Source organism: Octopus bimaculoides, chromosome 8, assembly GCF_001194135.2.
Source record: "Octopus bimaculoides isolate UCB-OBI-ISO-001 chromosome 8, ASM119413v2, whole genome shotgun sequence".
NCBI lineage: Eukaryota > Metazoa > Mollusca > Cephalopoda > Octopoda > Octopodidae > Octopus > Octopus bimaculoides.
In genome coordinates, this window is record NC_068988.1 from 83,743,171 (window position 1) to 83,758,501 (window position 15,331).

General features: G+C 38.6%; 1 protein-coding gene across 1 annotated transcript in view; it reads right to left on the reverse strand.

Moving 5' to 3' along the window:
• The window catches only part of LOC106872398 (nuclear transcription factor Y subunit gamma), a 33,642-nt gene extending 18,670 nt beyond the window's left edge, over window positions 1–14,972 (reverse strand). Inside the window, exons 1-4 of the mRNA XM_052970227.1 lie at window positions 14,803–14,972; window positions 4,280–4,412; window positions 1,773–1,844; window positions 520–633 (exon numbers count right to left, since the gene is read on the reverse strand). Coding sequence (XP_052826187.1) covers window positions 520–633; window positions 1,773–1,844; window positions 4,280–4,405 — 312 coding nt within the window. The 5' untranslated portion in view covers window positions 4,406–4,412; window positions 14,803–14,972. The remainder of the gene's footprint in view (window positions 1–519; window positions 634–1,772; window positions 1,845–4,279; window positions 4,413–14,802) is intronic.
• Between the last annotated feature and the right edge of the window lie 359 nt (window positions 14,973–15,331).

The window sequence follows — 15,331 nt, forward strand, 5'->3', positions numbered from 1 at the left end:
AAAATATTTATTTTTCATCCCCTTTCGAAATTATCCCTACTTTTTGTGGTATGTAGTCTTGCTGCTATTTCTAGCGGGTTAGATGTCCTATTACAGGCATCTCTGTATTTTAAATGAATAACACATAGTCTATTGACTGTTTTTTACCCTTGCTAGGCCACTGGTGGTAAATAAAATTTCTAAAATTCTTTTACTACCCTGTATTTTATTAATATATATATATATATATATAATTTAGAGAAAAGAACTAAAATTCATGAACTCATCCATGAAAATCCATTATATACTGTGAAACTTAATTTAATTTTAATTTTTGATAAATTGAATTTAATTGAGTTTTTACCTGAAAATTTGGATTTTTATCCCTAATATTATTGTTATTATTACTATTATTATTATTATTATCATTATTATATATATGCATACACACACATGTACATATGCATATAGATGTATATATACACACACACACAAATGCACATACTCTATTGTAAATACGTGTGTGTGCTTGTAACTTACTTGTAATGTTCTCCGTTTGTTATCTTCTGTGTGTATCCATGCTCTCAAAGAAAGTTCACTAATGAATATTTCTGCAGCCTTAGCAAAGAGGACGGGTGCTTCAGCACTGATCATCTGAGAATAAAGCCAGCAGCACAAATAAGCAATGGAAACATAAATGAAAAAAAAACCCAAAAAAACCAACAAATGCAGTGATAAATATGTTTCTACATTTCTTTAGTATTGACACCAATTTTTAGCTAATAAAGATTTCTTAATAAGGTACATGACCTAAGATTTAGCTATATGCGCAAAGTTGACTTAATAAAAACCATTAATTGATGTCAAATTTATTTTACTGAACTCCAAAAAGACAACAGGTAAAGCTGACTTTAGCAGGATTTGAACTTAGAACATAAAGAGATGTAAATGAATGTCACAAAATATTTTATTTGCAACCTATTACCTTTATTAATATAATATCAATAATGATTTCTATCCACAAGGCCACACATTTTGGAAGAAAGTAAAAATCAATTTTATTTTTGCATTTAAAGCCTTAAATACTACAAATTGTTACTCTTTTTCTCTCTCTCTCTTTCTCTTGTTAGTGAGATGCTGATCCAAGTACAGTTATTGACATTAAGGAAATAGGAATTTGATACAGTGTACACAATGGAAACCATTAGTTCACAAGATTTGTAGTGGAATCACGGGCAAGCTGACACAGAAAACTTTATATACCACGGATACTCAAGAATAATTATCAGGAAGAAAACAAAAAATAATAATTTGAATGCATGAAGAGTTTTCCTAAAAATAACTGATAGCTTCTGTCATCTAGATAACATTATTAGCAGTTGAATAGGGTGTTCTGAAAGCATAGAAACAGAAAAAGAACTGAGTCAAAATGTCCAGGGAGCTATTACTTCTGCAACAAAGGAATTCTCAGTCCAAGTGAAGTGCAATATTTTATGGTAGCAAATCACGAATACTGGCTGTAGATGTGTAAAGGTTAGAAAAACATGAAGCAAGCACACATACCACTGGCTATCTAATGTTCATACAACATTGATACTTTTAGTTTATCAACCACAAAATGATAAAATACAAATATCACTCATCCAGATTTGAACTCATACCACTAGAAAATGTGTCTAATAATACTCTACAAAGTTTTTCATACACAGCGAAATAATAATAATTTTTTCTTGGAAAACAATAACTGTGACTATGACTGACAATAAAAAAGATTATGATTATGTTGAACTAACTTTAACATCTTCATCAAGTTTCATGATTTTCTTTATCCTTGCCAGAGGAAGTTCTTGACTCTTGAATTCATTCTAGGAAAGAAAAACAAAATCATTAGAAAGAAAGATAGGGGTTAAAAGAAAATGCTTCACTCCATAAAAAAATGAATTTAAACACTAGCATTCAAACAAACTAAAATCTAGAATTGTTTAATCCCTTAAAGTTTTCCCTTAACTCTCTCATGCAGGTTGTCTTATTCACCTACAGCTAAATCCCAGAGACTCAACACACATGTTTGGCCAGACAATAACTGAAAATCCCTTGTTGTGCTTCCATAGTAGGCCTTAGACTACACAAGAACACTATCACTACCATCACCACTACAACTGCTGTATCTGAAATAGCAGCAAAATTTGCCTCGAATCTTAAGCACACTAAGTCTCCCACTCAAATATGTTGTTGTTGCTGTTAAGCTCTTGACCAACAGTAATTAAATAAACCTATAATTAAAGATGTTCTAGCAGTGCTCATCCTATCTTTTTTTCACTAGTGTATGCATTAATATGTGGTTTCCTTCTTTAACCCTTGGAACCCAAGAATATATTTTAACAGGCCCAATTTCATTTGACTACATCCTTGGAAGATGCAAAAGTGAGTGACCACATTGTTTTGTATTTACAGCTGAAAACAATGATGCTTTTGGTAATTAGTGAGCCAGAAACATAAACCCATGTGTTGTCTATTCCAGTGAGTATAGTCAAATGAATTTATAACCATTAACCTTTTCGTTACCAACCCGGCTGAAACCGGCTCTGGCTCTGTAGTACAAATGTTTTGTTTTCGTAAGTTTTGAATTAAAATCTCCCACCAAACCTTAGTCACAATTTATGTTCTTAACACTAGCTTAATGATAACTAAGTTATTTTACTAAATATTTTGCTATATTTAAAATAACTGAAAGAAATATAGAGCATCTCAAAGTAATTATGGTAACGAAAGGGTTAAAGCATACTTGTGGTTTCACAGGGATAAGACAATGGAGTATGATTTGAGGGAGACTTAATTGTTATTTCTGGAAAGTCAAACAATAACATATATACTTGTATATTTGGTTTGGTGCTGCATGGTACTGAGTGTAGATGTGCAGAGGCTAGAGATAACATCCTGGCAAAGGTAATACACAGTACAGAAGACCATATAACCCCTTTGTTATCATATTTCCATTAAAATACACTTTTGTGTCAGTTGATTTTGACAATAATGAAGAATTTATCAAAATAACTTTGTTGCTATTAAACTATTGTTCGGAATATAAATTAACATACACTTTAAAACAGAACCAGAGGTAGTCTCAGGCAGATTGGTATCAAAAAGGTTGAAAGTTGATGATGATGCACATGTACACAAAATTTTACCCAACTGTAATAGGATGTCATTAAAAAGAAGTGTGATATTCACGCATGAGATCAAAAGTTTTGAAGGAGGGGGTCTACTTGATATCATTGACCCCAGTATTCGACTAGTATTTTATTTTATTGAACACGGAGGGATGAAAAGTGGCGCCGACCTCAGTAGGATCTGAACTCAGAATGTGAAGAGTTGGAACAGATACTGCAAAGCATTTTTACCAACACTCTTATGATTCTGCTAATCCACCAGCATTAAAATAAATATTCTTTCTACTATAGGCACTAGGCCAGTAGTTTTGGTGGAAGAGTATTCAATTACATGACCCCTGGGACTTATTCAGCCAGCATGCTGCCTTCAGCCTTATAATGGTTTCTCATTTAGGCATAAGACCAGAGTTTTGAGGGAGGTGGGTTGTCAATACCAATGACCCAAGTAAGAGACTGGTACTTTTTTTATCTCCACCAGAGAGATGAAAGTCCTAAATTGACCTTGGAAGGTTCTGGTCTAAGAACAAAAATAATCAGAACACATACACAAAGCATTTTGTCCAATGCCCTAAAGATTCAACCTATCTTTCTACTGAATTGATATAATAACACTTCCTTTCAACAATTTATTTCTATGTATGTAAACATAGGCAGAGAATGGCTATGTAGTTAAGAAGTTCACTTGGCAGCCATGTGATTCTGAGTTCAACTTTACATTTAATAAAAACACACACACACACACACACATACACACACACACAAATGTGTTCATGCACACACAATTTATCATAGCAAAATACTGTTTAAGAATGACAGACAATTCCATCCATCTTTCCTACCTACTATTCCTAAGAGGGGTCATGGAGGTAGAATCCTCAGCACTTCCTCCGTAGGGTCCTACCAGAAGCAACATCATTCTGGCTGGAGTCCCAAGCATGACCAACTGAGACCAAGGATATTATCCGACCATGACGGAGGATTAATAACCATAAAAGTTATCAATATTCACTAATTAATCAGTATTTATCACAATGTATCAGATACACAAGTATATTATCACAAATATAAGTTTTAAAAAAAAGAAAAAAAAAGAAAAACTACAACAATGTCAAAAAACACATGCCCATCACCTGTGTCATCTTTTTGATTCCTTCTAAACTATGGGGCCAAAATGTCTGTAACATTGTTGTGGCTTCATTTGAAATTCCTGAAGTTGCACTTCCCGTAGGTTGGTAGACAGGATCATTTCCTGACATGATTTACCTGAATAATAATAATAATAATAATAATAAAAATAATAAATAAATAAATAAACATACAAAATCTGTGTCATTCATAATAAAAAAATATTAGACAGTTAAGACAATTGACCACATCATGTCTGGCTCTACTAGCCACAACCCTCTTCTTAAGCAAGACACTTTCTATTAACATCCTACCTCAAACAGTATACTCTCTGTAAGCAAAGCATGCTCCAAACAATCACAATACAATAAAATATCACAACATATACTCCTACATGACCAATATCTGACACTACAACAATTCACACATTTTACACAGCTGCTACCCATTAATATAATGCAATTGACATATTCAGACTCCACACAATCACCATCTGCTACACCTGAAATATATAACACCGATCACACACCACAGACTGACTCTATAGAAACACCACTCTACTAAATAACACAACTTGCATACCTTGAAACAATTAAACCCAATCCTACAACAATGTAAAATTGATGTGGTATATACAAAGATACTTCTATATTTCCATAGACAATACTCCAGGAGACTATATTCTGTGTGTGCTGCATAACCCATCGAAAATGGCAAATTCATTATAAATATTAACCTTATTCATTAATATAATCAGAAGAGGGCAGCCTCAGTGCTCTGCTGTTTGCCCTCCGACCACCTATACCGGAAGTCTTTCCCCTGAGAACTGCTAACGGTTTACTATACGGAATGCTTCCCCCTCCATCCCTACCTAGTGTCTATCTCCTGTTGAATGTAGTGATTATGTAGCAAATAAAATGATGGTGTAGTGTATGCAGGTTGAAGGCGATTGTATGTTTACGAGATCTGCCAAATGTGAGCCTTCTTTTCTGATGCATAATGCTGCTGTCACCCTCCCAGGGTCTTGCTGGCCCACACCTTCCACACCCTCAGAGTTGGCACATTGAAAGGTAGGTCTGGTGAGATTGTTGAGATGCTTGAAGGGAGACGTGTTGTGCTGCATCCAAGGTGGAGAGGAAGTTCTATGAGGTTCCTCACAAACAAAGAATGCTGCACCCAGTGTAAACTATGAACACGTAAGAGGTGCAGTGGAATCCCAGGTAGATTAATAAATAAAGTAGTTTTTTTTTATATGGCAGATGTGCAGGAACAATAAGCACTAAGAGCACATGGGAATAAGATTTTCTCAAATGCGAGGAGGCTTTCTTGAGGTTGTAAATAGTTTCTGTTACCTAGGTGACCAAATTAGCAATGGTGGAAAATGCTCTGAAAGTATTGTTTCTAGAATAATTGGGTGGAGGAAGTTCAGAGAGCTATTACCTCTGCTGGCAATAAAAGGAGTGAAAGTTAGACTATATGATGCTTGTGTGTGAACGGCTATACTCCATGGTAGTGAGACATGGGCTCTGAATGCAGAAGTCATATGTAGACTGGAAAAAAATGAAGGTAGTATGCTCCATTGGATGTGCAACATCAGTGCACATGTATGGCAAAGTGCAGATGTATTTAGAGAAAAGTTGGGCATAAGAGGAATCAAATGTAGCATGCAAGAGAGAAGACTACGTTCCATCTACACATAACAAAACTTTTCCTTCATCCTACCCCAAGAAACCAATCTACATGTCCACATCCCTTTATTGTATTCCTCCTTCATAGGCTATGCCTAGCTCTCATTCCCCAATCCTGTCTTCACGGTCCTGTTCCTCTGTATCATTGTTATCTGGTAGTCCCTTCCAACTCCACATATACTCAGGTCTTTTGCCACACTTGCACTCTTTAATCACTTCTTTCGCAATATCCTGCTACTTGTATTATGGCATTTGACCAGGGTATACTGTTTTTCTCTGTCTTTTGCCACACTTGCACTTTTTAACCTCACTTCCTTTGCAATATCCTGCCACTTATATTATGGCGTTCAAACCTCAAGGTATGCCCTGGCACTTGCCACCATCAATATCTCTCTCTTCCTTTACTCAACCACCCCATTTATATTCTGATCTGTCTCTTGTGAGTATGCCCAGCATTTTGCCGTCATTTCTATCCTGCTATCTCCCACTCTCTCTCCTCCTGCACTTCCCTCAGGTTGGGTAACCATGTATTTCCTTTGTGGTAGCACACCTGTTTCTGCAGGTAACCTTGTACTTCCTCTACAGCAAGACACCTGTATTTGTCTTACTATAACCTTTTCATCATACAACACAAGATCACCTCCTCCAATGCCTCCTCCCCACTTAAAAGTTTTTTTTTTGTCTTGCAAGTACTTGCTTGTGCCATGTAAAAAGCACTAAGCCCATTTTGTTGAGTGGTTGGTGTTAGGAAGGGCATCCAGCTGTAAAAATCCTGCCAAAACAGTCACAGAAGTCTGGTGCAGGCTTCTGCCTGGATGGCTCTTGTGAAACTGTCCCACCCATGCTAGCATGGAAGGCGGATGTTAAACGATGATGATGATGATGGAACACTGTTGGGGTTGGGGGCATGGGTATACCCCTTGCTGAGAAATGGGTTGATAAGGTAATCAAGGTGGTCAGAATACTTAATACTTAAGCTTAGACTAGTGCTGCAGCATGGATTAGCAACCATTATCTTGGCTTATGCTCCTTAGCCAGGGCTACCTGATGAATAGAAAGACTGATTTTTATGACACCTTCTTGCAGACTACTTCAGCGACGAATGACAGGGACCTTCTCTTTGTGGCTGGCAACTTCAACAGGCATGTTGGACAGCATCCAAGGAGCTTCCATGGTGTACACGGTGGATACGGATTTGGTTCCTGCAATGAGGCGGGAACCTGGCTGCTGGAGTTCTGTGATGCAAATGATCTTATGATCTGTAATATTAACTTCAGGAAACCTGCTAGTCACCTGTTCACCTACCAGTCTGTTGAGCACACTAGTCAGATTGACTACATTCTTGCCAGGAAACGGGTAAGATGGCTACTTATAAATGCCAAAACTTTCCCAGGTGAAGAATGCACCCCACAACATAGGTTAGTAGTTAGTGACTTCAGGAGCAGGGCTAAATGGCTGCCTAGATGACCAGCATGGAAAAGAAGGGTCAGAGACATTACTTGAAGCTTTTGACGAAAAAGAGGATATATAGCATCACATAATGTGGAGGACAACTGGAGGTTCCTACAGGACAACCTGTTGAGGTCCACTGACCAGATCTGTGGCTAGTGCAAAGTCCCCTCTTGACCTAAGGTAATGTGGTGGTGAAACAATGTAGTTGACAGTGCCATTAAGGAAAAGAAACAGGCATGGAAAGACTAAGTGCGGTGGTAGCAAGGAATGATATCATTGCCAGAAGGGAAGCTAGGAAACAGGTTTACTCAGCCAGGAGAGAAATGTGTCCGCATAGATGATGGCTCACTTGCATTTAATGATGCTGCAAGGAGAGAGACTTGTAGATGCTATTATGAAAGGTTGCTAAATGAAGAGAATGAATGGGAGAAAGAGAGTCTGCTGAATGTTGTCCCAACAGAGGGACCAGCTATCTGAATTGACAGTACCTTGGTAGATAAAGCAATTAAGGGTATGAAGACAGGGAAAGCCCCTGGCCTATCAGGAATCACTGTAGAGATGCTTAAAATATCCAGCAGTGTATGCTATAGTTTAGTCACCCATATAGTCAACTAGGTGATACATGAAGGAGTCATACCCATTGACTGGTGTAGCAGCACCATAGTCAACTGCTACAAAGGTAAAGGTGATGCATTAGATAGGAATAATTACAGAGGTATCAAATTGTTGGACCAGGTGATGAAAGTCACAGGGAGAGTCATAGCCCAGCTAATTAGGGAGAGAGTTAATTTAGATGAGATGCAGTTTGGGTTTGTGTCAGAGAGAAGTACCACTGATGCTATATTTCTGGTAAGACAGCTGCAGGAGAAATTCCTAGCCAAAGTTAAACCTCTGTACTTGGCTTTCGTTGACATGGAGAAAGCATTTGACAGGATCCCCCAATCCCTAATCTGGTGGTCAATGTGGAAACTAAGAATAGATGAGTGGTTGGTGAGAGCTGTACAAGCCATGTACAGGGATGCTGTCAGTAAGGTGAGGGTTGGCAATAAGTATAGTGCAGAATTCAGTAGAAGTAGGGGTTCACCAAGGATCAGCCCTCAGTCCCCTTTTATTCATCATAGTCCTCCAGGCAATAACAGAGGAATTCAAGACAGGCTGCTCCTGGGAGTTCCTCTATGCTGATTATGCTGATGACTTGCTCTAATAACTGAGTGACTACTTGAACTAAGAAGTTTCAGGTGTGGAAGCAAGGTCTAGAATCGAAGGGCCTTAGAGTTAACCTAGCAAAAACCAAACTCTTAGTAAGTAGGAAGGCAGACAAATCACAAATCCCTTCAGGTAGGTAGCCTGCTCGATCTGTAGAAAAGGTGTAGGTAAAAGCTCCATAAGATGTACCCAGTGTAAGCTATGGACAATATAAGAGGTGCAGCAATACAAAGGAAGGATGGTTAAAGGTGGTGAGCTGGCAGAAACAGCATGCCGCGTAAAATGCTTAGCGGTATTTTGCCTGTCCTTACGTTCTGAGTTCAAATTCCACCAAGGTCAACTTTGTCTTTCATCCTTTTGGGGTCAATAAATTAAGTACCAGTTGTGTGCTGGGGATTGATAAATTAAGTACCAGTTGCATACTGGTGTCAATAAATTGAATACCAGTTGCGTACTGGGGTCAATCTAATCGACTGGCCCCTTCCCCCAAAATTTCAAGCCTTGTTCCTAGAGTAGAAAAAATATCAAAGGAAGGTTAAATGGGAAGATAGTTTTTGTGTGTGGAAGATGCACAGGGGCAATAAACACCAAAGATGTACAGAAAACAGATTTCATCACATGCCGGGGGAAAAACTAAAAGTAGTTGATAGCTTCTGTTACCTAGGTGACCAAGTCAATAGTGGGGGTGGGGTGGATGCTCTGAGAGTGTAGCTGCTAGAATAAGCAAAGTTTAGAGAGCTCTTACCTCTGCTGGTGACAAAGGGCCTCTTGCTCAGAGTGCAAGGCAGCCTGTATGATGCCACAGCAGTGAAACATGAGCTGTGTCTGCTGAAGACATGCGTAGGCTTGAAAGAAATGAAGCTAGTATGCTCTACAGAATAAGTGCCCCGAGAGAAAAGTTGGACATAAGAAGCAACAAATGTGGTGTGCAAGAGAGATGACTGCACTGGTATGGTCATGTATTGCATATGGATGAGGACAGCTGTGTGAAAAAATGCCACACTCTAGCAATAAAGGGAACTTGTGGAAGAGGTAGACTCAGGAAGACCTGGGATGAGGTGGTGAAACACAAACTTCGAATGTTGAACCTCACAGAGGCAATGACAAACGACTGAGACCTTTGGAGATATGTTGTGCTTGAGAAGACCCGGCAAGCCAAGTGAGATCTTAGTCATGGCCAGTGCCAGTGTTGCATAACCAGCCTGTTTAAAAGTACCCTTCAATTGTTGGGCAATATACTGTGCTTGAGAAAACTTGTTGAGTCAAGTGAAATCATTGTCATGGCCAATACTAGTGCTGCCTGACCAGCATCTGTGCTGGTGGCACATAAAAAGCACGCCCTACACTCTTGGAGTGGTTAGCATTAGGAAGAGCATCCAGCTGTAGAAACCCTGCCAGAACAGAGCCTGGTGCAGCCTCCTGGCTTGTCAGTCTTCAGTCAAACTGTCCAACCCACACCAGCATGGAAAGTGGACATTAAATGATGATGATGATCATCATCATCATCACTGTTTACACATCCTTTTTTCCATGCTCACACAGGTTGGAAAGAATTTGTTGAAGTAAATTTTCTACAGCCAGATGTCATTCTTGTTGCCAAACTTCACCCGTTTCCGGATAAGATATTTTTCCATGGCTGGATATTTTCATGGAAGATTGGAAATGGACACTGCTTATAATAGTGACACTCATTTGCAACAATTACACAATGTCAAGACTAGGAGACACCAACTTACATACACATATACAATGGGCTTCTTTCAGCTTCTGCTTACCAAATCCACTCACAAGGCTTTGGTAGGCCAGGGCTATAGCTGAAGACTTGTTCAAGGTGCCATGCATTAACATTGAATCCAGAACAAAATGGTTAAGAAGCAAGCATCTTCGCCACACAAGTGCAGCCATGACTGCACTTGTCTCCATATTTTTTTATCTTTTATTCAATAGGAAAGGCAGTGCTCATTACTCTTTATAAGACCTTTGAGACTCATGTGAGGGAAGAGGGTATCCTCAAACCAGACATAAACCTGATTGGTTGCAAAGTGTCAGGTGGTGGTGTAAACTGGGAAATGTATTCAGTCTACTGAGAGAGTAGACCATAGCAGGATTCAAACACAAAATTCAATGAATCAGAAGAAATACCAAAAGGCATCCAGTTTAATGTTCTTACAACTCACCAATCCACTGCCCAGAACTAGTACTTTCGTTTTTATTGACACCAAAAGAATAAAAGATAAAGATGACCTCAGTAGCATTTGAACTCAAAGGGATGGAGAAAGAGAAAGTTTTCTTGTTTATACACACACACACACATATCATCATCATCTTCCTCACCTCTCCTCCTTCATATACTATGCCTAGCTCTCACTCCCCAACCCTGCCCTCATGGCCCTGTTTTTCTGTATCATTGCTATCCAGTAGTTCCCCCGACTATATATACCCAGGTTTTCACCACTCACCCCCTGCTTCTCACCCTTTAATCCTGCTTCTTTAATCCTGTGTTCTTTAATCCTGCGCTCTTTAATCTTGCACTCTTTAATCATCGCTTAACATCCACCTTCCATGCTGGCATGGGTGGGACAGTTTGATAAGAGCTGGCCAGGCAGAAGCCTGCACCAGACTTCTGTAACTGTTTTAGCAGGATTTTTACAGCTGGATGCTCTTCCTAACACCAACCACTCAGCAGAATGGACTTAGTGCTTTTTATGTGACACAAGCACAGGTGAGGTCAGTTTTGGCAAGGTATTACAGCTGAATGCCCTTCTAAACACCAACCACATTACATCTGGACTGGGTGCTTTTAAGTGGCAACTGCACTGACATGGTCACCAAGTACTTGCAAGACAAAAAAAAAACTCTTTTGAGAGGGGATGGGGCATTGGAGGAGGTGATCATGTATCAGATGATGAAAAGTTATAGCAAGGCACAGAAAGAGATACAGGTGTCTTGTAGAGGAGGTACAAGGCTACCCGGCCAGAGGGGGAGAGAGAGAGAGAGAGAGAGAGATCAGGAATGAAGACAGAAACAGGTGCACTGCTGCAAAGGAAATAGATAGTTACCAAACCTGGGGGAAGTGCAGGAGAGAGAAAGTGGGAGACAGCAGGGTAGAGATGGTGACAAAATGTTAGGCATACTCACAAGGGATGGGGATCAGAATATAAATGGGATGGTTGAGTAAAGGAAGAGAAGGATATAGATGGTGGCAAGTGCCAGGGCATACCCTTGAGGTTCAAAGGTTATAATATAAGTGGCAGGATATTGCAAAAGAAGTAGGATTAAAGAGTGCCAAGCAGGGGGGTGAGTGGTGAAAACCTGGGTATGTATAGTCGGGTGGGGGGGGGGACTACTGGATAGCAATGATACAGAAAAACAGGGCCATGAGGGCAGGGTTGGGGAGTGAGAGCTAGGCATAGTGTATGAAGGAGGAGAGGTGAGGAAAATATGTAGATTGGTTTGTTGGGGTAGGGTGTGTGAAAAGTTTTGTTATGTGTGGGTGGGACACATAGGTCGGGGGCTAGCAGATAGCAATGATAGAGTGAGACAGGGTGTGGAGGGAACACAGTATGAGGGTGCATGGCCTTGTAGTTAGGGTGTTGCACTCAGATTGCATGTTGTGGTTTTGATTCCCAAACTCCCAGACTACACACTGCATTGTATTCTGGTGCAAAACACTTCATTTCGTTGCTCAGCTGTCACTTCAACATTTGACTTGTACCATAAAGTTTTCCATGCTGGTATGGGGTTGGACTATAGGCAAAGCCAGTTTGAAGGAGATAAGCTATGGTACAGCACAAACATTTGATCACTATAAACAAATCATTTGTGCAGGATGTTCAGCAAGAAATAGAACATTCACCCGTCGTCTAAGAGAAGACATGATTATTTGTATACACACACACACATATATCAGCATATCATTTAATATCTGCTTTCCATATTGGCATGAGTTGAATGGGTCATCACAAACCGAGTTTTGTTCGATAAACTGAACTCACTGAATTATCATGTAAAGTGGTTGAGTATTCCACAGACATATGTATACCCTTAACAAAATTCTCAAGTAGAATTAGCATGAGAGTGCAACAAAGCTGGGCCTTTGAATTACAGCTACAATCCATCTGACAAGCTTCCAAACAGTTTCCATTGACCCAATTTCACTCACAAGGCTTGGGTTGATCCGATGCCATGATAAAAGACAGCTCAAGATGTCATACAATGAGATCAACCCCACCTTGTAAAAATTCATGAATGACGTTGTCCACCAGCCATTGTTATCAAAATTAGATGATTGCAAACTTTTTGGGTGACTGCTAATTGTTAGTAGCATTAAAGTGTCAGATGAAATATTTTGCAATATTTATTCCAGCTTACTGCATTCTGAGTTCAAATCCTGAATTCAACTTTGCTTTTCATCCTTCAGGGGTCAATAAACTAAAGTCCCTACAACAATGGACAGAATCTTAAGATTGCCTTCCAATATTTATTCTGGCTTTTTGTCTTCTGAGTTCAAATGCTGCATGACCTAAGAGCCTCCAGGAGAGATTGAGATAATATCATGAATACACCTACAGTTAAACATGGATATCACCCACGGTGTCCAAACTGCTTAGAACAGTTAACGAGCAATTGTTTACTTGCTTAATGTTATAGACTGGTTATCGATAATGAAAAGGCTTCGTCCAGAAGTGATCATACTTTGAGTGAGTGTACAAGTAAAACTAGATGAGTTAATTGTATGCTATTGTTCAGTGGTTGTTTTTTTTTTTCACAAGCCCTTGTTATCTAAGGATGCTTCGGAAAAAAAAAAAAACTAGAAAAGGCATCACACAACAACAAACCGTAGGCCGACCTGTTAGAAATTGCCATAGCCAATTTTTTAAAAACAGGGTAGTCACGATATGCCTTCAATCTAGGTCTAAACATCAACACAACGTACAAAGCACTTGATTAAATGAGTGCATGAAAATACACAAAGGAGACACGAGAGAAAATAATTATTAAGGCAGCAAGCACCATACTACTTCCTCAGAAAACTTGTCTATAAAGTGTATAAAGATACAGAAAGAATTGCGACTAAATAAAAAAAAACCTTAATGCCAAATGGAAAAAAAATATAGAGAGATGGTCCAACAGATAATTGCAAACACAGTAAACACTACACGTCACATAAAATTTTGACGACTAAACGAAATGAACGTTATACACACACATTATATATATATATATACACACACACAAGATGTATATAAAATAATTAGCAACGCACAAAACGACCAAACGATACAATTTCACAAAAACTTGAACGAACTGAACGTGTGAAAATATATACAGGAAGACCTGAGAGAATAGCACAAACACATCAGCTAGAAATAATTGTCAAATCCACCTGAAATTATACGTAACGATCTTTAAAAGGCTAGGGCACATTAGATAACGTAGTCTTAACATACACTTAAAAAAAACAGGATGGTCGTGGCTGGAATGTGTTTGACTACAGAGAGGATCGATCCCGGTTAAATAAGAACACATACCACACGACACAAAAAAAAATTCAGTTACACGAATTATAAAAACATGAAAGGGATACAAACGAGTAAAATTAATCACCAACATAATGCAAAATAATACAGTACGTAACAAAATACACACGTTAAAAAGAAGTTAATTAAATTGATTAATAAAAATAAACAGAGAGAGAGAGAGACAAGAAAAAAGAATTAGCAACACAACACAAAGATGTTGGCCAACGAAGACAAGACACACAGAGGGAAATAAACCTGATGGCGACAAACTAAATGAATCGAATGTATAAAGATAAGAGAAAGAGAAACATTAATGAGATAAAAGTATAATTAGCAGTAACTACATTAAAACAGCATGCCAAACATTAGCAACTGAGCAAATCGTAAACTTTGGACCAATAAATTGGTCAGAAAAACCTGCACCCAATCAAACTCAACTGACCGACCCCACCAATGAAAACAAAGAAAACAAACGGCAACACGGAATACAAACTAAATCTTTTATTCCATATTGTCGCTTTTCCGTCGTCATTCTCTCTCTCGCTCTCTTGTTTTCGACATTATTACTTCCAGACCGAATTACTCTGGTGACTTATACAATGTAATGGGGCTGTTATCGGTTTTTATTTTGGAAAAATAAAATAAAAGTATGAATCTTACCTTTGTAGATACTATATAATAAATTGATTATAGGAATGTCAACCCTTGCTAAGTTAAGATGTTGAGATTTTGATTGGTTAAATTTACTGAATGTTTTCGTGATTGGTGGTGGAACAGACTATAATAGACGGGATATAAATATATCGCTGGCAGATAACGATGGGAGACTATTTTAGGACTACGGTGGCACAAAATTGCTAAAATTCAACAATAGCAAAACCGATTTTCGCTATTCACCACTTGGTTTATTCTCATTTGCTCTCATCCTTTAGAATTATTGCATTTTTTCCTCTCAGTACCTCCTGTCCAAGTTCAATCAGTAGATATTTCAGCTAAACAAACAATAGCTTGCGCTCTATTTTATGCTTTTACTTCTATCAGTCATTGGATTGCAGCCATGCTGGAGCAATGCTTTGAAGTACATATTTTAAGTCAGGTATATAAGGTATCGGTCTCTTTTGCCAAACTGCTAGGATATGGGGATGTAATCAAACCAACACTGGTTGTTAAGTGTGAGAGTATGTGTGTG